Source organism: Callospermophilus lateralis, chromosome 5 (genome assembly GCF_048772815.1).
Source record: "Callospermophilus lateralis isolate mCalLat2 chromosome 5, mCalLat2.hap1, whole genome shotgun sequence".
NCBI lineage: Eukaryota > Metazoa > Chordata > Mammalia > Rodentia > Sciuridae > Callospermophilus > Callospermophilus lateralis.
In genome coordinates this window covers 123,158,495-123,184,180 of record NC_135309.1, presented here as the reverse complement: position 1 = coordinate 123,184,180, position 25,686 = coordinate 123,158,495, and the positions used below count along the sequence as shown (strand labels likewise).

The 25,686-nt window shown below is 38.7% G+C and overlaps 1 protein-coding gene across 1 annotated transcript in view; it reads right to left on the bottom strand.

Moving 5' to 3' along the window:
• Positions 1-871: 871 nt before the first annotated feature.
• Positions 872-25,686, bottom strand: part of Ankrd55 (ankyrin repeat domain 55) — a 69,416-nt gene continuing 44,601 nt past the window's right edge. The window contains exons 6-10 of the mRNA XM_076857696.2: positions 24,019-24,203; positions 16,926-17,093; positions 11,955-12,619; positions 3,242-3,334; positions 872-993 (exon numbers count right to left, since the gene is read on the bottom strand). Coding sequence (XP_076713811.2) covers positions 872-993; positions 3,242-3,334; positions 11,955-12,619; positions 16,926-17,093; positions 24,019-24,203 — 1,233 coding nt within the window. The remainder of the gene's footprint in view (positions 994-3,241; positions 3,335-11,954; positions 12,620-16,925; positions 17,094-24,018; positions 24,204-25,686) is intronic.

Below are 25,686 nucleotides of genomic sequence, written 5' to 3'. Positions count from 1 at the left end.
ACTTTATACAGGACTCTAGCCAAAATAAATCCAAACAGCACATAAACATCTTAGTGAAGAGGACTGCAGTTAGAAGTAGTCTTTCAAAACCTTACTAAGTCATAGATTTGAGAAGACCTTGAGTAGGCAGAAACCATTATTTTGAAACAGAAAAAAAGAACTATTAATTATGTAGAGTATTTGAGGAATGTGTGAGAAATGCCTATTCAATTATGGTAGGCCAGGATGTACACTTTGCCAACTCACATGACCTTCTACTTTTTGAATAATCAATCATATCTGAACAAAACAGTAGGTGGAAATCATCAAATAACAAATACGGGACACAGACAATGTCAAGTGATTTGGGCTGCAGCCAGGAACTGACAATATTAGAAAATATTTTGCAGAAGATCATAGACTGTGATGCCTATGGGAATTTATTACTTAAATTTTCATTATGTTTTATCAGTCCAAGGTAGAACTATAATAAATGCGAAGAACAAGTCTGGGATATCTTTTTTGGTTTTTTATTTAGCAAAGCATTAAAAAACAAAAACACATGAAATCATTCAGCAGACAAAACAGCAAACATGTCACAAAGCAAATCAAACACAGCTAAGTTTCCCTACTAATAACACATTTTTAAAAATTTGGCAAGTAGAGGTCACAGAAACTTACAGACTTAAATATATGCACACTCAAAGATTCTAAGTGCTTATTTAGGAACTGTCTTTATTTGGAATAAGGAATTCTGAGTTATAAAAAATTGTGAATGGCTTATAGAGTGCAGTTCACTAAATTAGTCTTTGTTCTTACAAACTAGAGTAATCTCGTCCTTTGGGAGTTGAAAATATATGCTATCTGTGTTCCTGCAGTTAGGGTCCCCCAGTTAGTTGGGAGTGTTGGTGGTATAGGCAGGGCAATCGCTTTCTCCAAGTGGTGTGCTGTGTCCCCTTTGACTTGGAATCGCAGGAAGCACTCGGTTTGTTCTAAGTGGTTCTCCAGATAGAACTGTGGAGAAAGAACAGAAAGAAATGGTCAAGAACTGCTTCCTCCTGGGCTCACAAGGGACTGTGCTATTTCTTAAGGAGTGGAGGCATTTCTAAGAAGATGTTGGCCAGAGCTGGACTGTGGAGGAATGCTGGGTATGTGTATCTATTCAGGCTTACCATATGTAGTCAGGGATTTCAAATATGCACAAATACAAGATTGCCAAGTTTGATCAAAACGTGATTGGGCTCTGCGTGCCTGTCAGAACTCTTCCTTAGGGTGAGGCAGCTATGGATGGTCAAGTCAGCGCAAGGTTCTAAACAAGCCCTAAGACATTTGTACTGTGCTTTTAAACAAACCTCCAAAGGGTCTCAGGTTTCTTTTTCTTTTTGAGACAATACCCTGGCTAAATTGCCAATGCTGCCTCAAACTTGCAATATACCTGCCTCAGCCTCCTGAGTAGCTGGGAGGCTACTTTTAGGAAGAGCTCAGTATGCCCTTGTATTTCTTTTTCTTTCTTTTTTGGGGGGGTGTAGGGTTGAGGAGGGTGGGGTAGCCGGGGATTGAACTCAGGGATACTTGACCACTGAGCCACAACCCCAGCCCCATTTTGTATTTTATTTAGAGACACGGTCTCACTGAGTTGCTTAGTGCCTCACTTTTTGCTGAGGCTGGCTTTGAACTCATGATCCTCCTGTTCAGCCTCCTGAGCCGCTGGGATCTTATATTTCTTTTTCCTCCAGTTAAATTGGTCAGAGATCTTTGGCTTCTCTCTTGAAACTTAATTGTGAAAGCAAACTTCTGGGCTCAGCCAAAGGAAACCTCTTTGGCTTTTCCAAGCCCCACCAGGATTCAAGACTGACTCCTTAACCAGATGTCTTTGTGGCTACAGTTCTTCTTAAAGATGGGCTCAGGTTTGAATTTGATGCAATAATAAAAAAGGACACAAAACCGGAACTCTGACTGATCCAATACTTGGACTTCACACAAATTAGTAAGGGAAGAAGAGTTGACTTGTCAGGTTCTAGTCTTCTGCTTCTAACTCTGTGTGACTTTGAATAAAATATTCCACTACTCCTTAGTTCCTCATCTACAAAAAGATGAGGTTGTACTAAGACCATATAGTTTATTGTTTTTACCTAAAGAGTTCTAGAACTCTTGACTGGTCTCTTGCAAAATGTAGCCTGAGGGAAAGAGGACATATTGGCCTGTTTGCTCTGTGCAAACGTGTGCCAAGTGTTTTACGTACATAAATATGTTATTTTATTTAGTCCTTCCAACCATTTTATCAGGCTCTACCCTTGTTATAGCCACAGTTTGGAAAGTGAAATACAAAAAGGTTAAGGAACTTGTCTGAAATGGTTAGGACAGTTCTTAAATACTCTTGACAATTAAGATATGAATGGACTGTGGGGGAGGGGAGACAGAGTGAGACAGCAGGCATATGAGAGAGAAACAGGACAGGGTGGGGCAGGAAGACAAAGAAGGAAGGAAATTAGAATCCAGTGTGTTGCTTTTTGTGTGAGGAAAGGGAACTGACTTAGGATCTTGTAGTTTTTGCTCCTGGCTCTGCTATTTACAACCTGGGTGCTGTTGGGGAAGTCATGTAACTCTTCTGAACTTGGTTTTTCCATTTATATGATGGGAATAATAATAATATAACTGGCCTTAAAGTCCAGTATAAGGCTACATAAATTCAGAATCATAGGTGTTATGCCTAGTAATCTACTTTATGGTAGGTATACCAGGTAATATTTAGACACTCAAATTTGAAGATCATTGGCCCATAGTATATATTAATATTTTATATTAGTGGGTTTTTTTTTTTTTGTAAAACACTATCAAATGTATCAAGAATGCCAAGTAAATACATCAAATGACCTTGATGAACAGCATTCCTTTTGTTAGGAGTGTGTGCACTATGAGTTTAAAAGCAAAGCACATTTCTCTTTGTCTTATCCAGTAAGGAAATAAAAATCAAGAAGAATTTTGAAAGTACCTTCTTAAAGATGTTAAGCAAAATAAACTTCAGGTTTGATTTTAGAGTTCAAACACAAACATTTCTGAAGGGAGGGAATACTCTTTTTTTAAGTTTTTATCCAAAATAAGAATTACTCGTCTTTATGGAACTTTGTCTTTGTTTTCCTCTAATTCAAAGTACTAGTAGCTGATGTTCTTTCTCAAAATGAAAATAAAGTGAAATAACATTGGTTGCATCTAGACATGTTAACACTTGCAAAGGAAGAATAGGAAGAGCCATGGTACTTACATTTTTGATCTGGTAGGGGAGCTAGGTTGTTTCGAGAGAAAGGAAGATCCCTGATTTTGGGTCTGTTTGGGGAGAGATGTTGAAAATTTTGTCCTGGGGACAAACATAATTGCATTAATTATTTAAGTCTCAACCAAGAGCAAGTTATAAAATCAGTGGAGGAGAGAATCATAAGAGTTTGTTAAGAGATCACTAAATTCAAGGTATAATAACAATGAAAATAATAGTAATCACACTCGATTGCATTTCTACTACATGCCACTCACTGTTTAGATGAAAATATATTGGAAATCATTTCTTGAATAAACTAAGTTAAATAAAATCTTATAAACAAGTATAGCTGGTCACATTCTCTATAAAACTTAAGTTAGAAAAGGTGAAGGAAATATAGATTTGATATAGAATACCACATTTTCATTGCATCTTTTATGAATGAATGATAAGAAGGATATTTTCTCCCCAGAGCAGTGTTTCTTAACCCTGGTTGAACCTCCGAATGATTTGAGTTTTAATAAAATTACTGCTGCCCTGGCTATACCCCAGGTCAATGAAATCAGAATCTCTGGAGGTAGGGCGTCGGATTGTCATTAGCTCTCTGGTGACGCAAATGTTCCACCAGGATTGTGAATCACTGACCTAGAAGACAATTGGGTAAAGTGCTTAGGAAATCACTATTCTCCAACTCTGATGGTTGGCAGTGGTGTCCTGGAGCTGTGTGTGCCATTTGAACCTATTCCTGAGAGCTGATGGTTACACTTTCAGGAATTTTGTGAGCTGGTTGATACTATCCTGGTGTTTTAAACTTGGCCATCAAGTGGGAGTTATTTCTACCATGAAAATAAGAAAGCACTGATTTTTCTCCTGGAGAGTCAGTTGTTAAAAATTCAACACTCAGTACTGACTGTGAGAGATGGGTATCCCAGATGTCTGAAAATAGAAGGGAACATACAAAAGTTGTTGAAGTCCATTTTAAAAGTTGTTCAAATCCTATAATGAATAGGAGCTTTGGCTCTGAGGTCAGACAGGCTTAAGCTGCATTCCCTGCTTGCCCAGTTTCAGCTGTATCATCTTGGGTAAGTGACTAACCTCTCTAAACTCCGATTTCCTCAAATCTGAAATGGTGAAAATAATTATAGCTTTTTCCAGTTGTCAAGAAGATTGGAGGACAGGTGTAAAGATTGGAGGACAGGTAAAGCATTCCATCAACATTAGCAAAAAAGGACAAGTTGACCTTTTGCCTAGTAGTCTAGTAAGAAGGAACCTGAATCATCATAGCAATGCTCATGGAGTTTAAGTAGTCCTTATTATAAGAAGGGCAATAAAAAGAAAATATTAGCTAAGATCTGTCTTCATCTACTTATGCGAATCCAGTGGTAGATTGTGTAGGGACAGTCACCTAAGCAGTGTCATTTGTTGGAGACTGAGGAAAATTTCCAGTTACATCGGTGGATATTTTTCCATTATACTTTATTCCTTTAATTTTGGGAGTCAAATTACTGCAGGAGCCATAATTTATAAAGAAAACCTTCTTGAGTAGAATTATATTAAAACCCAAATCGGCTCATACCTTAATTGTCCATGAATGCATGAGCAGATATTTGCAAGGCTAAGAAATGAGATGTTGCTAATTATGGATGATGTTTATTAAGTGAACATTTACTATTATCAGGAAGTAGGTTAATTGCTACAGGCATCATCTTATTTAATTCTGACAACCAGCTTTCCTTGTGAGATAGGTACTATTCTCTTCCCCATTTTGTAAATGAGGAAGACCCTGTGGTTCGGAGGAGTTCTAAAATGTGCTCAAGTTCACATGCTGGGAAGTGACAGAACCTAGACTCCAGGCCAGGTCTGTCTGACGCTAAAACCCATAATGTTCTGCTTCCCTAGGAGTCAAGCAATATTCTCAGGATGGGAGAAATGGAAAGAGGGGCCTTGGCAGCAATTTGGGAGCTGGGAGGAGAGTTCAACTTCATGTCATGCTGGTGTTTTGCTTGGTTGTGAGAGACAGGGTGAAGCCCTGCACAGCCCAGAGCTCTCTTGAAACAGGTAAACTTGTAGTTCTGAAGCCCCTCGAATAGTGTCGTGAGTATGTGAGGGCATTACAATAGAATAGAAGGTGCATTGAGATCCACGTATTCTTGAATCCCATAGCCCTTGCTTGTATGTCTGCTCTGCTACATCCTGAGGTCTCAATCAGCTAGTTTCTGCAAATCTCAATCTCTTCATCCATAAAATGGGCATAAAAGTCCTTCTTTTGCAGTGCAGTGGAAGGGGAAATGCCCAACAAGGTGGAGCTATTTTTATTATGAAAAGTAAGGAAGAGTCACCCCTCCCTCCAGGGATCAGGGTGACCTTCAAATACAGGTGAGTTTTGAGCTGGCTCTTAAAAGATTGCAGGAACCGGTCACACGCACAGCAGTGAGGAGCTAAGATAACACAGATGAAGATGTCATACAATGGAAAGGTAGCAGGTTTTCAGGGAACTGAGAGATATTCAAGGAACTGCAAAAGGGGATGGGGTAGGGGATCTGAGATGGGAGGGGTGAGTTGAGAATGGGAAGCCAGGCCAGGATAAGGGCTTTGTGTGCTCAGTTTAGGAATTTGGATTTTGTCCTGGAAAGATGCAAAGCTGCTGCTGATTTTAAACAAAGGGGCTACAAGATCGACCTGCGCAACAAGAAGAGTGCACTGCTCCTGGGATAATCTAGAAAATTCTGGAGAAGGAAGTTCTCCCTAGAAGGAGAAAGGAAGTGAGCACTTTCTTAGTTTTCTTGTGATGGCTTATAAATAACCAGGCTGGTAGAAAACACCACAGAGCTTTCTGTTCCATTTTCTCCGAAAACTGCTCACAATGAATTAAGCTGAGGTGCTCCAAATTCTGACTCATGAAGATAAGTGCTTCATCCTGAATCTCTCTGCATCTAGCCCATGGACAGGGCTCAATGCATGTTAAGTAATCGTCATTACAGCTAAATGTTCAGGGTTGCTGATATCAGCACAGGATAGCAGCTGCCCAGAATTCAAATAGTAGCACTGCTAGCCCATGCTATTTCTAGTGAACCTGGAACAGGAAAGGAAAAGATCCAAAGATAAAAGGACTATCCAAGCTCAAAACAGTGGAAAAATGATATGATTTACAGTATCCAATTGCTTTACCACAGTATTTTCACAGAAAATATAGAATCTCAATATAGAAATCAGCTAAATTTCAACCTGTTTAGACTGACAACCACTTAAGTGAACCCTTTGATTGTAATGCCAAAGCCTCAGCAATTCTAAAAATCACATATCAAATGGGTCTGAAAATGTTCACAAAAACAAAATCCATAAGGCAGGGAACCTTCATTTTGGGGAAGACAATGTAATTGATAAGAAAATTACATGGTAAGTAATTGGTATGCAAATCAACAAAACAAACTTTGAGATTTAAAGAGAAGAACACATGGTCACTGTGGTGATACCTTTCTATTTAGTAGCTCTTGGATCAAGCTCTGAATATATCACTAATTAAATAAGAGTTTGGAGCAAATCATTGAACTTTTTGTTCAACTTTCTAGGGCATGTTAATTGTAACTGGAAAAGTCCTCATGAGGCAAAATTTCTTGTTTTGTGAGTCAAGCTTCATCAAGAAAAAGAGACTTCTTTAGTCCATTTATACAGAGGGAGTTTCATAAGGAATATTGGTTATATTGGAAAATCTGGGGAGCCAAACACAGGACAGGAGCCATGGCAGAAAGCCCATCTCCAGGCTGGAGAGATAATGGGAGGAGATGGTATTACCAAGGCCCAGAAGCTAGTAGAAGCCAGAACCCCAGAGTGACAGGCTGTGTAGAGAGAGCTGGAAGAGGTGAGCCTATTGGAGATTCCATAGGAAACGAATGCTGCTTGAGACAACTGGTTTTCTTTTTCTGTTCTTTATTTTCTGCCAGTGTCTTCTATTGGCCAAAACTATCTAGAAACTACCTGGCAAGGGGAGCTAGAGGCATAGTTCTCTCAATAGCAGAAAAGGAGGAAGACACAAAGTTGGTACAAAGTTTTCCTTTCTCCTCTTTTCCCTTTCTTTTAATTTAATTTAATTTAATTTAATTTATTTAGACAGGAGGGGTGGTATGTTGAACAGGCTGGCTTCAAATTGCTGGGCTCATGGGATCCTCCTGCCTCAGTCTCCCAAGTATGTGAGAGCACAGGCATGTGTTACTGCATCAGGTAAACACTTAATAATCATTTCATGAGTGATTAGATAACTAAGACCCCTTGCATTTAAAAACTGTTATGTATGATTAGTGCCTAAGACAAAAATCAATTTAAAGTCAATTTAAAGCTCAGTGGTAGATTACTTTTCTAGCATCATGAGGCCCAGGATTTGGTCCCCAGTCCCTCCCTCCACAAAAATAAAAAGCCAGTTTTACAATCATGTTAGCAAATCCATATCCTTTAAAGCTCATATATAGGCTGAAGACTCTTGGGAGATTTCTCTTAATATGACTCAGTTTTCTTGAATGGTTCCTAGTCATAATTAGCATAAATAAATAAATAGATTTTAAAAATCCTGGCTGCAAAAATAAACACTTTGATATAAACACAGCTAATTTCTTTTTTTTATCTCTCTATTTTTATTGGTGAATTATAATTACACATAACAGTGTAGTTTGTTTTTACATCTTTGTATATTCACATGACATAACAACATAATTTGACCATTATCATTCCCCAGTACTTCCCTTTTCTTTCCCCTCCTTCCTGGCCCCTTTCCTCTACTCTACTGATCTCCCTTTGATTTTCCTGAGACATGCCCCTGCCACTTTCCCCCACTCTTTTTCCCCCTCTTCCACATATGAGAGAGAATAAATAACCCTTGATTCCTGAGTTTGGCTTTTTTTTGTTCTTAAGTTTCATCAATTTTCCTGCAAATGACATAACTTCATTCTTCTTTATGGCTGAATAAAACTCCATTGTGTATACATACCACACTTTCTTTATTCTTTTGTCTGTTGATGGGCACCTAGGCTGGTTCCATAATTCTGTTATTGTAAATTGTGCTGCACTAACCATGGGTATGAATGTATCTCTATAATATGCTGACATTAATTCTGTAGGATAAATAAGCACAAATAATTTCTTAAGAAAGCCTTGGAAACTTTCACTTCTCCTTTGTGCCAGTCTGCTGCTCTGGGACTTTTCTAGTTACTTTGTTGGAGACCAAGCAAATCCTCAACCAAATTTATTAAATGTCCATTTATTTCAAATAGCACAGAAACTTTTGGATGACCCATGAGGCATAATCTCTCTATTAGTTTTCTATCCAATCTCTACTCCTTCTCCCTTAAAAACAAATTCAGCCAGACATGGTGGTGCACACCTGTAATTCCAGCTGAAATTACTCCTGTAATTTAGTCGGTTGAGGCAGGAAAATTGCAAGTTTGAGATCAATCTGGGAAACTTAGAAAGACCTTGCAAAAATAAGGACCAGGGATATAGCTCAGCAGTAGAGGTCTTGCCTAGCATGTGTGAGAATCTGACTTCAACCCCAGCTCTGCAAAACAAAACCAAAAAATACTACACAGAAGTCCATTTTGGGGGAGACAGTGAGTTGCCCAGCTAAAATACTACAATTCTCAGTCTTCTTTGCAATGTGAGGGAAGGTTGGCCAATGAAATGCAAATAGCAGTGTGAGCCTTATGACACTTCATAATGGGAGCTGGTTTAGTTGGGGGACAATGTGTTCCCCTACCCTTAACTTCTTCCTGCATCATCAGCTATTGGCTGTGAAGTGATCTGGAGGGTAGAAGCCATATGTTAGGCTGTGGAACATGTAGTCACCAAAAATCTGCAAAACGCTTACTTCATACTTATTTCACAGTAAAGTAACCCCAGCCTTTGTTCCATAGACCTCAACCTTTTGCCTGGCCATCTTGCAATTGTAAGTAAGTATCTTTTGTAGTTTAGAAGCATCCTTCAAGGACCCTAGGGCCAGTCGCAAGAATGTAACTACCAAAAGAATAAGACCTCAGTCTCCAAGACTCCATGGGAGGACAGAATCTTAACTTTGGTAATTACAAGTCCACAAACAGCTTCCCTAGTCTCACACTAAGCATAGTTTACCATAGTTGTTGTGTATGCCAGAGGCGGAGGCAACAGTTCAGGAGTTCAAGATCAAAAACAACAAAAACTGCATTCTTACCTCTCTCTAAGCCCTTGGGCTTTCCCTTGCTCTTAGCTGATGTTTTTTAATCACTAATTTTGAAGTCCATGGAGTTCATGTAATTGAGCAATATATTAGTAGTCTCCCATTAGCTATGCTGACACCTCTCTTGTGTGGTTTATGATAATGGTTGCACAGGTTGCTTTTTAGGGACTTGAAGGCTGCTTTTGTTGAAATCACTGACTTCATTTAGGCCTATGCAGGTATTTGATGGGTGACCTTTTGATGTCACAAGGCCAAAAACTCCACCTTTAGATCATGCTAATGCCACAATTTTCTATACATGTGTCCCATGAAGAGCCATGAAGTTTGATTGTGCACAGGCAGATTGTGTGACTTTACCTCCAATCACTTTTCCCCATCTCAAATCAGCCTGCTTCTTTACCCAATAAATATCCCCAAACCCTATTCTCAGGGTGGCGGATTTGAGATTTCAGTTTCTTACTTCCTCTATGCTTGGCTGCCTTGTGGATAAATTCTCTTTTGCACTTGTTTCAGTGATTGGCATACTGTGCATTGGGAAAAATGTGCCTGATTTGGTAACAAATGCAATAAACTTCTATGTATTTAACCCACTATGACTGGGTTTCTGCTATAGGTAGCTAAACCCAATCCTAAATTGATAAAAAAGACAGTTTAAGGCTGTCCTTGGAACAGAAGGAGAACAAGACCTTAAAAATCTCAAAAAGATTTTTAAAAAGAGAAGTTATTAGCTTGCTCAGGATATGACTAACTCAAGAAAGCAGGTTGGGTTATGCCCTAGAGGCCACTAAAGTGTTAAAAGGTGGGAAAATCATGTGTTCCCTTCCTTATCCTTCTGCAGAAAAAAAAAAAAATGCAAAAATATTACCCATGTCACCAGCCAAATCCTTTAGTGTTTTGCAGAGGAAGCAAAACCTTGAGTGGAGTTTTTCCCAGATATAGGAAATAACCTTTATGTGCTAATCCATATTTATCCTGCTTTTAAATATGTAGCAATATATATGAGGGGAAACATATTCTACTTAAAAGTCTTCATGCACTAGCCATATGTCAATGAGAGAAGAGAGTTAAACATGCTGTATATTAAACAGGGAAGAATGTTCCTCATCCTAAAAGAAATGTGGGCCTCCACTACTTTTTAAAATACATTGCTCTCTTTGTGTTTTATTTTTCTACGTTTGACAGAAATATGGGTCCAAGAAACACATCATTTTCTTTCTTAACCCTACTATAACAACAGTAACATAATGATAAGGAGTAAGTGGTGCAGACTGAATTGAATTGGGGTCAGTGGAATCCGAGGGTACAGTGGTTACTCAGATCCAACCAATTATTATCACATGGGAATTTGTATTCAGTGCTGTCAGATTTTTTATATTTCTTAAGAGAAACTAGAAATTTTCAGTTTTTATGTAAAATGTCCTAAGTTTTAAATATTGACCATTAATTCCTTTAAAACTCAACAAGGCATTATGTAACTGAACAGATTTTGAAAGCTATTTTTGCAGCACCCAAAGTTCTAGCCTCTAGGGTGCATCAGAATCACCTATGGAATAAAAAAATAAATTACTTAGTGTGATGTATTTATTTATGAGGAGGGGAACATACTCATTTATTTGTGTATAAAAATAAAAAATTTTAAGTGTGATATGTCATATTTTTAAAAGGGTATGAACACATTTTGTATGCAAATGCAGATATGTATGTGTGCAAAATATTTCTGGAAAGATAAAACATTAATGATATTGGTAGCTTTGGATGAGGGGCACTGGGTAGCTGAGGGAAGAGGCAGAGAGGAGAACTTTTGTGTAATCCTTTGGTACTCTGAGACTTAACCATAAATGTGCAAATGTGTTACATTTCTTCATGCATACAAACAAGGCATTGCCTTTCCCCTCCCCCCTCGCCAAGATTTTGGTTTAGTAGGTCTGAGGTGGGATTCAGTACCTAATTTTAAAACAGAAAATCATGTGAATCATCCTCTCATGGGTGATTTTGCCACATATTGGGGTTAAGAATTCTTTTTTTTTTTTTTTTTTTTTGGCGGGCGGGGGTAGGGGGAGTACTGGGGATTGAACTCACGGGCATTCAACCCCTGAACCTAGCCCTAGTCTGTATTTTATTTAGAGACAGAGTCTCACTGAGTTGCTTAGCTCCTTGCTTTTGCTGAGGCTAGCTTTGAACTCTCCATCCTCCTGCCTCAGTCTCCAAAGCTGCTGGGATTAGATGTGTGCGCCACTGAGCCTAGCTAAGAATCCTTTTTAATGGAAAGGGCACTACTTCTGCTCCAATCTGGCAGACCTCACACGTATTTGTTGGGAAGATAAAAATGCACAAAACACATTTTTTACTTGATTGCTGTCAGGGGGGGAAAAGCAGAATATTTTCATAACCTATAAATCTCCAGTGTTTTACTCTTGACCTGCCTTCTCAGCTACCGAGTTTCTAATTCCTAACCTAGAACTGCACAGATACTTCCCGTGTAGAGACTGCCAGGAATGAAGAGGATGAAATCAAGGACATTACCTGGTGAAGGGTTGGGTAGATGAGGAAGGTGTGTAGGCCCAGATTGCTCCTGGTGACCAGGCCGGCCAGCGAGCAGCCTGTCCAGCAGCTTATCCGAGGAAGACACAGTCCACGCTTTGTAGGAGAACACCTGATTAGAGTCACCTCTCCAGGGGTTATCTAACAACAGCTGGCAGCCAGTCTTGTTATTTAGTAAATCCTGTTCGCTTCGGCTTTTCTGGGATCGTTGGGTGGTGTGCTGAGTGCCAGAGCTCAGGCCAACGTGGGAAGTGGTTCCATGGGAGGCGGTCAGGAAGTTATTGCCCAGTGTGATAGGTGGCAGACTCTGTGTTCTGATTGGTGGAAGCCCTTTACGGACCAGAGGTTTCTTTTCTGGCAAGAGATACTTTGAATTCTCTGAGGTCCTCTTCTTAAAGTCAACCATCGCTACCTGGTCACCAGGCTGTTCTTGGCAGTTAGTATCCACGATGCTGTCAAAGGTGGTGATGATGTCATCGACTTCCGAGGTGTCCTCCCCCCTGTGTCGGTCCCTGCTGTGATCCTTCTGATGGGCTTTCGGATCTTCTTTCTTGTTTTTGCAGAAGATTTGGTTGAGCATGCTGAACCGTCCCTCCTTCTTCTGGGGGTGACTGCTCTGGGAGGGAAGGGGTCGAGCAGGCTCTGCTCTACAGAAATATCAAAGGATAAGGATGGTATGTGAGGCAGGAAGTGGAAATATTGTTGATCAAAATACTGACCTCCACTATTCCATCTGCTTGGTCAGATTGTTTGTAATCATCCACGGATACCCCCAAAGACCTCTCAAGAAAAAGGTGCTATGCAAGAACCCTCAGCCTTTAAACCCCCTTGCAGAAGGGGTTCCTTGTCACTTCGGTCCCCTGCTTGCTCCTTCATGGAACACCCTTATGAAATTCACCCTAGGTAATCTGTTTTCACTAGGAGATAAATTAAGCTGGAAAGAGCTTCAAGTTTTAACTGTTCAATAGCCAGCCTCAGCAATTTAGCAAGGCTCTAAGCACTAGGTAAGACCCTGTCTCAGAATGAAAAACAAAAAAGGCTGGGGATGTGACTCAGTGGCACCCTGGGTTTAATCCCCAGTGTAAAAAAAAAAAAAAAGGACAGACAAGCTGTAAGTGAAGAGATAAAGGCCAGGGGCTTAATTCAGGCCTCACCTCACAGAAGGTGAAAGTTGCAGAGGTGAGGAGAATGTGCTTTTCATCTTTCTGTGAAGAGGATCCCAGGGAATCTGGACAGAGCACCAACCTTATGCACCCCGGAAACTTTGCCCATTTTATGCTATTTGTATTTTCTTTTCTCTCTCTTTCTCTCTCTCTCTCTTTCTTTCTTTCTTTCTTTCTTTCTTTCTTTCTTTCTTTCTCTCTTTCTCTCTTTCTCTCTGTTTCTTTCACTGTTTGCTAAATTTGCTGTTGGAAATACTAAAACACTTTCAAAAGTGTACTAAAGGAGACAGGAGAGCAATCTTAGTCTGAGCTCCAGCTAAAGAGGAAATGTGAATGTCAGGGATTGGGTGTGATAGTAGAAGAAAAGTGAACAATACCTGTGGGCAGGCAAATTCTAAAGGAAAAAGGTCAGCAATTGTTGATGGCTCTACTTATGGCAAGAGTTTCGCGGAGGCACTATTCTGTTTTTGTTCCTTGGAAAATTGTTATTCTCTTTTGAGGCCACAAGAGTTATTGCTTTCTGCAGTATGAATGAATGATGAAACCTGGCCCACACACATGGCGCCTAAGAGTCAGATTGCAGCATGACTCTTTGGAGTGACATATTGTAATCTGTAATTTAAAAAACATCACCACTTATTTTGGGTGCACATATCAGTGCTTTTCTTACAGGTCACATAGTACGTGATTCAATCATTGTTCCCAAGGTATATTTTTATTTCCATTCTTTCACCTTCCAATATGCATTTTGAAATATTGAGCATAAGTTCTGAATTCCTGATACAAACAGAAGAAGTCCTGGGATCTCTGACATTCTCTATATGCTCCCACACAGAATAGGTTCCTTTACTAATTAATGCTATTTTAGTATCTCCTACAACCACCTCTTTCTCTTGTTACAGGCTGTGCTTTAGGCCAGCAAGTCTCAAAGTATGGTCCACTGAAACCCAGGGGAGGTGTCCCCAAGAATCTTTGGGAGTTTCCATGCAGGTTACACTCCATTAATAATAATACCAGCATGTCAGGTCATTTACCTTTTTAACTGCCTGTATACCTATGGAGCAATGGAGGTTGTGGGAAAGCTGTGGGCACCTTAGCACAAATCAGGACAACAGTGACATCAATGCAGTTAAAAATAGAAAGCCACTTAATTTAGTATTGTCCTATTGAGGTAAGAAAAAGTTATTTAGCTGATTAAATATTTACCCTTGAGTATACATTATTTGACAAAATGAGAAAACCCAAGAGCTCTTCTGCTGTATACTGAGGATTGATGGTTGTATTGAGGTAAAGCACATGGGGCACTGTTTGGGTTGCCAACAGAACTAGTCACTATTTTTCATGGAACACTATTTTTATGACCAGCAGTCAAACAACAGTGATGTGGTGTTGGGTATTTTCTGATATTTTCTCCAACAAAAAATAAAGTGAAATACATAGAAACAGAGAATAGAAATGTGGAAATCAGAGGTGAGGGTAGAGTCCAGAGTAGGGATGGGGAGATACAGGCCAATGGGTACAAAGTTTAAAGTATGTATAATTAATAAATCTAGAGATCTAAAGTTTACCATTAAGGACTATAGATAATAATATTTATGTAGCTTTCTGTGATTGTGATGAAATACCTGACATAAACATGTTAAAAGGAGGAAAGGTTTATTTTGGCCATTATTTTAATGTTTCAGTACACAGTCACTTTACTTTGTTGCTTTGAGTCTGTGATGGCATAGTACATCATGGAAACAGTATGTGATAGAGGAAACTGATCACTTCATGGTGGCTAGGATGCAAAGAGAGAGGAAGAGGCTGGGGTCCCAATATCTCCTTCAAGACCATGTTCCTAGTCACCTAACTTCCTTCCACTAAGACCTACCTCCTTAAAGTTCCACCACCTCCCAACAGCACCATGGTCTGGGAACCAAGTCTTCAAAACATAGGACCTTCAGGGTACATTCAAGATTCAAACTATAGCAATATTTTTGTATTATATAGTGGAAATGTGCTAAGAGAATAGAATTTAGGTATTCTTACCACACACACACACACACACACACACACACACACACACAAGGTAACTGTAAAATGAAGGATATGTTAAGTGACTTGACCAGTAGTTAACTGTACTATAAATATGCATATTAAACATCATATTATATACCTTAAGTATACAATAAGGATACATTAAAAATGCACAAAGGGAACTTGTCATTCAAGGTAAAGAACTGGCTATTATTGTTGCCAATGACAAAAGTCAGGCTTTTAAGTAAAAATTAGGATTTTGGGCAACTTGTATTCATTCTGTAAGCTTGATGGCATTTCAATATATAAAGGCTTTTATGATGAGATCATTGGTGGTACTAACAAATATGACTTTTTGATATTGTCTAATTAAATATGTCATTTAAAAAGTTCTTCATAACTAAGTAAACCAATATTTTCCAAATAAACAATTTAAGAGGCTATAAATTATGCTTGGGTATAAGAACCATTAAAGTGTAAGCGTCAGATATAGTAATGGATTCTAATGTAATAAAATATAAAAAAATTCATTAATATGCTAATAGAGTCCCTATTGTAACTAACCATTAGGATACAACTACTTGTCAAGTTCTGCTATAATATCAAAGAAAAATATTCACAATGATCTAAAAGGCTATTGAAATACTCCTCCCTTTCCATTAACTTATCTATGTGGGGCCAGATTGTCTTTAAATATTTCAACCAGAGGCTGAGGCAGGAGGATTGTGTGTTCAAAGCCAGCCTCAGCAACTTAGTGAGGCCCTAAGCAACTCAGTGATATCCTGCCTCTAAATAAAATATAAAAAAGGGGTGGGGATATGGCTCAGTGGGTAAGTGCCCCTGGGTTCAGTCCCCAGTACCAAAAAAAGAAAAAAAAAATACTTCAACCAAAACATCATATCATATCAGATTGAATGCAGAAGTAGATGTGGTAAGCCAGCTGTATTCTACTAGGTTTTTATTAAGATATCAAAGAAATTGGCTAAAAATGTGAAAAAATGTTGCTCCTCTTATTAAAAAAATAGAATATTTGGAAATTAGAAAAAATAAATATTTTTATTTTTAACTAAAATTTGCATTTGTGTTAACATGTAAATGCCATGGGTTGTTTATTACTCTAAATGAATTACTAAATAAATATTTTGTTAAAAATTGATTTTAATTTTTTGAATTAAACCCAAGGGCACTTAACCAGTGAGCCACAGTCCCAGACTTTTGTTCATTTTTTTATTTCGAGACAGAATGGTGCTAAATTGCTTAGGGCCTGGCTAAGTTGCTGAAGCTGGCTTTGAACTTTCCATCCTCCTGCCTCAACCTCCCCAGCTGCTGGGATTCCAGGCGCAGACCACCCACCACTCCTGGCCTGTTTTAATTTTTAATGCCATAAATACTGATAGGTGTAGCTCACAAAAATCAAACCTCTTTGGGGTCCTCAACAATTTTTGAAGACATATAAAGTTCTTGAGAACAGAAAGTTTGAGAACTGCTAGTTTAGGTAAAAGGAGGATTAAAAGGACAAAGCACAGAGGGAAGAGGAAAAAGAAAGAAGAGTCAAGGTCCATTGGCATTAGGCCGATGGGTTCAGACTTATTACTCCTGTTTTGTTCCACATAATGGAGACCGTTTCATTCTAATAGCAGACAACAGTAAACTTGATTGTTTTATTATTATTAACTATTATATTATTATAATAATATTAAGCCATTAGAAAACTCATCAACTTCATAAACCTTTGAGCGGAGGGAGCAGATGAGTGCCTACGGATGCGCACCTGCTCTCCTGGGAGAGGAGCCTGACACAGGCCGTGTGACCACAGTGCAGGGCGTAGGCCAGCGGTGTGCTCTCGTTGATGTCCCGCAGGTTGCTGTCCATGCCCAACTCCAGCAGCGACTGGACACATTCTGCCTTGCCTGCCGCTGCAGCCCAGTGCAGTGGTGTCCTGGAAGAACCACACAGGGGAAAAGCACAACTGTCTAAGCTCAAGAATGGAACAGGCTATGGGCCTGCAGCAGCCCCTACCCCAACTCAGGTTGAAGTAGCAAAATACTGTTGCTATTTATAGTATGGAAATAGTATGCGTGAACCGGGTCCTGAGGATGATGGGTGTACCCGGAGGAGCCTCTCCTCAAGCTCCAAACATTGGCTTTCCCTCTCCGCTGGCCTTTCTGAGAATTTCCTGGAGGAGGAAGTAGCGGGTCAAAGGTTAGGCACAGTTTTCAGGCTCTTACATGGGGCCCAACTGTCTTCCAGGAAGACTGGCTGCAGTGTCCCCCCTCACAGCAGGACCCTTTTTCCTCTTCTTATCACCATGTTTAACATTTTTTTTTTTTTTTTTGCCAGATTGGGAGGCAAAATGATGCTTTCCTGTTGTTTTCTTTTGCACTCATTTAATAGTAAGTTTGAACTTTTGAAATATGCTTATGTGCTATTTGAATTTTTTCATTCAGGTGACTCTTAATGCCCTTTGTCCAGTTTTCTATTGGTGAATTCTTGTTTTTCTTACTAATTTGTATGGGCTCTTTATATATTAAAGACACTGATCTTTTACAGATTATTCTTATGTGTATATTTTCTTGAATTTGTTACGAAAGCTTTGATTTTTGGTGATTTTTCCAAAAAAATATTTTTTAAAACAATCACATTTAGTTACTTTTTAATTTTTTTTGTATCTTGCATGATATTATGCTTAGAAAGCCCTTTATTAGCTAGAAGGTAGATATTCACCAGCATTTAAACAGTTATTAGATAGCAAAACCAACATTTTCTTAAGAAAATAAAAAGAAAAGCCAGAAACTAGGAAAAAGTATTTGCAAATCATACATACAACAAAGGGCTTTGTAATTAGGGCATATTAAATCTTTCAGAACTGAACGATAAGAAAACAAACCCGTTTTGAAAAGACAAATCAAAGAAGATGTTTGGATAGTAAATAAGCACATGAAGAGGTGTTTAATATTATTTATCATTAGAAAGATCCAAATTAAAACCACAATGAGATTCTGTTACACACCTATTAAAATGGCTAAAATAAGGAAAACCAAATAATACAAAGCCTGACAATTGCAGGTGCTTGTGAAGATGTGGAGCAACTGGAAATTTGATTCATTTCTGGTGGAAATGTAAAATGGTTAACAGCCACTCTGGAAAACAGTCTGGCAGTCCCTTCTAAAGTTAAGCATATACTGATCCTATGAATCAGAAATCCCACTTCTACATGCTGATTTAGAGAAATGAAAATTTACATTAATCAAAAATCCATTCTTAATGTTTATAGCAGCTTTATCCTAATTGTCAAAAGCTGGAAACAACCCAATGTCCTTCAGGAGATCCATGGGTAAAAATATGAGGTTCAGTAATAAAGAACACACTACTGATATGTGCAACAATATAGATGAATTTTAATGCGTTCTGCTGGGTGACCTAAATTGATCTCAAAAAGTTAAATGGTGTATATATGTTGAGCTTCCCTAATTCAAAAATCTTAAATCTGAAATGCTTCAAACTCTGAAATTTTCTGAGCACCATTATGATGCCCCAAATGGACATTTCCATGCCTGATTCCATCTGAAAGATATGGTCATAATGCAGGTGCACTAAAATTACTTTCAGCCTGGGTGTATAAAAATAAACAAATTACAGGCATTCACAGAGTGGTGCATGCCTATAGTCCCAGTGGCTTGGGAGGCTGAGGCAGGAGGATCACAAGTTCAAAGCTAGCTTAGCAACTTAGAGAGGCCCTAAGCAACTCCCTAAGCAACTTAGTGAGAACTTGTCTTTAAAAAAAAAAAAAAAAAAAAAAAAAAAAAAGGCTGGGGATGTTACTTAGTGGTTAAGTACCCATGGATTCAATTCTTGGTGCCAAATAAATAAAGAAATATAAACAAATTTGTGAATTTAGATTTGGATCCTATCCCAAGATATTTTACTATATATAGGTAAAATTTAAAAATTTTAAAAAAGTAATCAGAAATCTGAAACACTTTTGATCCTCAGCATTTTGGCTAAGGGATATATAACCTGTATTTCCATATATATGACATTCTGGGAAAGACAAAACTATAGGGACAGAGAACTCATCAGTGGTTGCCAAGGCTTAGGATGGGAGAGGAACTAACTATAAAAGGAAAACTTTTATAGTGATCAACATGAGTTTATGTTGGAGTTGATGGTGTTGTTTTGAAATTTGTTTGTGGTAGTTACATGAATCTATTCATGTTAAAATTTATAGATTCATACATTAAAAAAAGAGTGAATTTTTCTGGATGGATATAAGAAGAAAACTAGTATTTTTTTCTAGATATATTCGGACTAAAAATAAAAAGTGTGTGCTTCTAGATGCATGTTTTAGCATGTGCAGTGAGGTGTGGGGTCAAACTGTTCTTCCAGTATGTGGCCCACTTTTCTGAACACCACTTATGAATGAGGTGGTATCATATTTTGAGATACTGAACTATGTGTTACTCATAGTTTTCTATCCTATCTCTTTCCTTTGTTTAAGGGGATGATTGACTTTGTACTTAGCCTCAGGGGAGGGATGTGATGGGGTAGAAAAGAGAAGTAATGTCAGTTTCCAAAAGTCAAGTTCAAAACTAAGAGCAGATCTGGAGCGAAGACAAAATATTTAGCTGAACATATAAAGAGAGATGGCTGGAAAGAGAACCCCCCTCAGCTGTGTGACAAGACGGTGATAAGAGCATGAAGGACTTTGGGATTCCAGGGCAACTGGGGCCAGAGTGTTGTTTTCTTGGTGGGGGCCCTGGGAGGGATGGCCCAGCATGACTCTGGGCAGTGGGATCCTTGGCAGCCCAAGGTCACTGTACTGTCAAGCACAGCATGGTAACAGTTGAATGTCATCAGACCTGAAAGAACAAGGGCAAAAGATGAGGTGTACCATCCGCCTCTGTCCCTGTGCATCTTGGTACTCCCCCAGAATTCCAGAACCATGGCACAATAAGGAAAAGTGGGGCCTGAAAAAGAGGGAGGTGAATTGGGTTTACCACCACTCTACTGAGATGATTCAAAACTAGAAGTTAGGTTAATTTACAGATGATAACAATCAGTATAATTTTCTCAAATCTGGGTCGTAACATAACATTAATACTTGACATAGTAAATATGCAATCCTTTCCCTTTCTGTTGGTGAGGGAGGAGGGTACTGGGATTGAACCAGGGGTACTCTATCACTGAGCTACATCCCATCATCAGCCCTATTGATTTTTTATTTTGAGACAGGATTTCGCTGAGTTGCTTGGGGCCTCGCTAAATTCCTGAGATTCTCCTGCCTTCATCTCCAGAGTCACTGGGATTTCAGGCATGAGCCACAACATTCTGCTCATCCTTTCCTCTTATATGTACAATAAACTCCATAAGGGAAGGAAATGGGAGCATTTCACATGGTGTTGCTTCTAGCACCTAGCACATTGCCTGGCATATTTAGGAGCTTATTAAAAATAGACAATAAAGGGAAACATTTATGATAATGCTTTTTGTATTATACTAATGACACAATAATTCTGGGTAATATTAGACTAATTTTTAAAAAGATTTCTATAGGTAGAAATGAGAATTTGGACTACTTGATTTTGTACCTATCCCAGTGGGTTTTTAAGTGTTTCTAATGTTCAGCAAATACTTTTATCTGAAAGAGAAGTTTGAGAGGCTATGTCTTAATTCTGAAGCATATAGAAAGTCAACCTGTTGGAAGAGAGTTGCTTCTCTGCAGATTATATTTACTCTGAAGAAATGTGTCTTAGGTGTAGTTTTATGATGCTCTGTGCCTATATGTTTTACTATCTTTGGAAACTATGGATCTGCAATTGCTTGGAAGTTGTCACCAGGAGATCAGAGAAGATCCTAAAGATGGCAGAGGATGAATAACCTTGGTCATCAGGTCATTCTGAAAAATACTGTGAGGAGGATCTGGACATTCAGTTCTACACTTGGTTTGTTCAGGATTGAGTAAACCATATTTGGGCTGACATACTGGTGTTATACCAGGGTGCTCTGATTTTTTTTTTTTCTGGGGGGATGGGGCGGGATGGGGAGAGGCAAAGGGCAAAATGACATCCTTATGAATGGGGTCTCCCATGAAGAGAATGGTTATCCCTACTGTCATTCACTCTGGAAATGGGCCAATCCTGGGTAAGGAAAGGAGGAGATGGGAGGCCTTGGGCTAAGATCCCAGCCCTGGGCTGAAGGGCACTTCTTAGAGACCCAAGTGATCTCTCTGGCATGGATGGTAAAATTAGGCTAATAATATTATTAGTCTATTAATAATATTAGACTGCTGGCTGGGCAGAAAAGTACTTACAGTTGGGTATCTGTGAAGGGGCCTGGATTAGAATGTTTGGAGAGCATCCATGTATACAAGATAGTCCCATAGTTCCCCAAAATAGATCATGCTCTCAACTAAACACCCCCCCCTTCTTGTTATGCTATAGTAGCAATTCTATAATACTTAATAGGGCCACATATTCAGTGATCAATAATTTGAATTTGAATGTGGCAGATATGATTTGTCCCATTCTATGTGTGAGAGGTCTCCAGATAATATTTATTTTAAAACAAGATGAGGCACCTCCTATCTAAAGAATATATTGTCAATAAATTCAGTAGTTGAAGAGTTGGACATTGATCTACTCAGGCTTACCAACATGTGAAAATTCACTTGGAAGTTTTGTGAAATATTCCTTACAACAATTGCTAAGACAGGATTGTTTTAATTCCTCTGATCATTACCATGGAAGAAGTCCAGAAGAATAGGGTGGCAAACTAACCTTGTTTTGATGATAAATGAGGGGTACATACAGAAAACTTCTGATAAATATACCAAGGGTCTTTGTGGCAAACCTGTATCAACTGATTTCAAATCATCTAAGCTATAGTTCCTTTCTTATCCCTAAGCTTCAGGGGGAGTCCTGCAAACATAGCACACTGTTCCACTTATCATAGTGGGAACTGAAGGTCAGGGCTATGATCTAGAAGAAATTCATCAGAGAAAAGCATTGGACTGATATAGTGGTCCCTGGATGGCAAGAGATGATGAGTGTAAGGATGTAGCATTGGTTGGAGTATCAATAGCCAAGGGATGGGTTATAAAACGTGACCATTCCCCAGAGAATGCCCTGACGTATGCAGGAAGGAGAACTTGGTAGAAGAAGGTCCTTCTTAAGACAAATGAGCTCCTTATGAAAGGAACTTGTGACCTCAGAAAATGATGAATTTGGGACATTTAAAATACACGCACTGGTTATGGATTATGCTTCTGTGCCATGAATCTTAGGGGAGTACCACAATATCTCAAATACTGTAGATTTAGGAAGTACTTAAATACTAAGGAGGACTAATTCTCCGTATTTTTCCTCTTTTTAATTTTTTTTTTTTTTAGTTTCTGCTTTATTTTCCTCCCTTTTCAAGAAAAAATTTTCTTTTGATAAAATTCTCATTAGGGAAGCAAAGAAAAGGGAAGGGAATTCATAATGACTATAAATAGTTAAAACACTGAAGCCTGTGAAAATTTTGAAAACTTCAAGTACTCACAGAAACTTCTAGTCTTAGTGTGAGGCACCTTCACACATTCAGTGGCAAAAAACACATAACAAAATGGAGGCATCAAATGATTTGTGCACAAGGAATTGAGCTTTGTAGCAGAAAAACTGGGCTTTCCTTGGGACTGTCCTTCCTCTGAACTTACCTTAAGGTTCTCTGGGCTTTTTGTACTGTTTTTCCTCCCCTTGGTTTACTTTCTTCCCCGAGGCCCAGGGAATTGGATTTTCTTTGCTAATTGCATAGTACTGCAAAAGGGGAAATAGTCTGTTCAGAGATGGTTCTATGAGTGTTTTAAACTGGGAAAACGTCCCTTCAGCCCTCCTTTCCGAAATTTGTTCCTTTCTTTTCTTTATGGATAATTCACCTTTTCTCCTCATGCAACTAACATGCCTCTACTTTTTTACCTGCTCAGGATCATTGCCTACTCTTAGGAGAAAAAAAAAAGTCTATTTTCAAGGATTTATGCCTTCATTTCAATCAAAACCATCGTGTCAGCCACTTTTAGCTTCTGAGACCTATGTGGAACCCCCAAATTGTTTCCCTGTTGTAAGAATTCCTGGTGTGAAGGGAAGTGCTTTTTTGGGACATCTAACATCCTGATAAGTGGATGAGTAATTCTGCACTTCAGTAGAAAAGAGTAAAAAACTATAGTATGCAAAACTTCTTATTTCCAATAGTCTAGTTTGTGGTTATACATGTATTTTTTTTTATATTTCCATCAACTCAATGCCAAAGGAAAATGAAAGTCAAGACAGTGTAGATGAAAAGCTGTAAATCTAGAAGACAGGGGTACAAATCTTCATTGAGTTGGTAACTCGCTCTGAGAATGAGACTCTTCACCTTCCTGGACTCAGCTTGCTTTCCAACCAATACATTTCAATGATTGGACAAAACCTAAGAAGGTCCCTCCAGTTCTAGAAGCCCAGTAATTCTGAATACAAAGCCTCACTTATGCTCATCTCTGGGGAACAGGAACTTGTTGATGTTATGACATAATCCAGGAATAAAGAAAATAAAACCTGCAGCTGAGAAAAGGACACAGAACAGGAAACTGATCTACTGAAAGCCTTCTGAGAACACTGAAAACATTTAGCAAAAAGTGGAAAATCTGACAATACCTAGTCACAGTATTTCTCTCCACAACAATGATTTTTCCTTCTCTTACTAAAATAGAGCAAATTTTATGGTCATAGACACATGTGTATTACAGGCAAGAAGGATGTAATCATATAGGATAACTCCTTGAACATTTTTATTTTATGATTTGCATTCAGGGAAGATGTCTGATAGTTCCCAGCACTTTCTGCCATGGATACCTGTCATCCACATCTAGAGCCTGCAGGTTACACTCGGGGACTCTTGCCAGTTCGTTAATGATGTCACTGAAGCCTGCAGCTGCCGCGATGTGAACACAAGTCTTCCCACTCTCATCGTCGTAGTTGATTATGGATGGACCCTGATGATGGCTCAGAATGATGGAACACAGGATTCTGTTTCCACTCTGAAAAGCAGAGTCAGAGAATGCCCGTATGAACAATCCAGTGCTGTGTATTGCTGTTAAGATAAAAATACAGAGTGAAAAAACAAAACAAAACAACAACACAAAACAATCCATGGAGAGAAAAGAAAACATGGAAGCAAAGTATGTTCTATACAAATTATATCTCAAGGGACAAATTTACTACAATTTAAAGTTTTTAATTGCTTTTATTTTTTTATTCTAAAACCAGGAAATACTTCATTCTATAATATAGAATATGTGCCCCAATAGGCTAAGCAAAGGAGTTTGGTTTTATTGAGAGAAAAGGGTTGAAAACAAACAAACAAACAAAAAAAAAAAAAAAACAGAAACAAAGAACAAAAAGCAAATTGAGACAGAACAGTAGAAATATAACATTAATACTAGACGATTTCAGATTTCTTTTTTCTAAAGATTAAAAGGACATAAGAATTAAAGAAGAAGGGACTTCATTTTCATGATGGTTGGTCTGTTTAGGAAATACAGCTTTATTTCTCCTTCTTTTGCTAAAAGTCAGATAATAATTTTGCTTTGGTGCCATGGAACTTAAGCAAAGCTGATGCCATTTTTATTTTTTAATGTTTTGTTGGGGCTCAGTGTGGGAACCTAGTTCAAGACAGTGGCTTCCTACAAATTTTATTTAATATCTCCAACAATTTTGCACTTGTCCCAAATTTCTGCAAGGATTATTATTATTATTTTGTCTCCCATAAGAGTGAAATTGTCTTCTATAATCAGTGAACTAAGGATAGACCTCAGTTCTATAAATGAGTGTAAATGAGTAACATCAGACCTGGCTTGATGTTTGGGCCACTTAGGTAAGAACTTGTTTGACAGGTCTGTCATTTTATTTTTCCTCTTTTACTGTTGAGGTTGACTACTAGGAACTGGAAGAGTCGATTCAATTTAATTAATTGATTAAATTTGAGATGGGGTCTCACTCTGTGGTCTAGGCTGGTCTGGAATTCCTAATCTCAAGGAATCTTCCTGACTCAGCCTCCCAAGTAGCCACAGACATATGCCACTGTGCCTGGCTATAATTTTTAATGTAAAAAAAAGTGGTGAGTACCAACCGTGGCCCAATGATGCAGGGAAAAAAAAATAGTTCCTTTCAACCATGGTGTCTCTCGACTTGTTATAGTGACTTTTATGTACTATTTATTGTGGTATTCCTTGTGCTAGGAATTCTTATCATAAATGCAGACCCTTGACTGCCTTATGCCTCTGCACATGATCAAGCCTGGGCCTCCCAGGATTTATGACCAGGCCAAGGTCACAAGCAGAGGGCAGCAGCAGTTGTTGGATGGGAACCAAGGAAGCAGGGTACTGAGCCTCTGACCCAGGTCCTATCAGATTTTGTCTTACTGGATTTTTACAAAATAAATTGAGGATTTCTAGACTGTGAGCCCAGAGCACTGTACCCTGAGCACAGGGTTCTCTTCTGAGCACTGGGCCCTCTATCAGT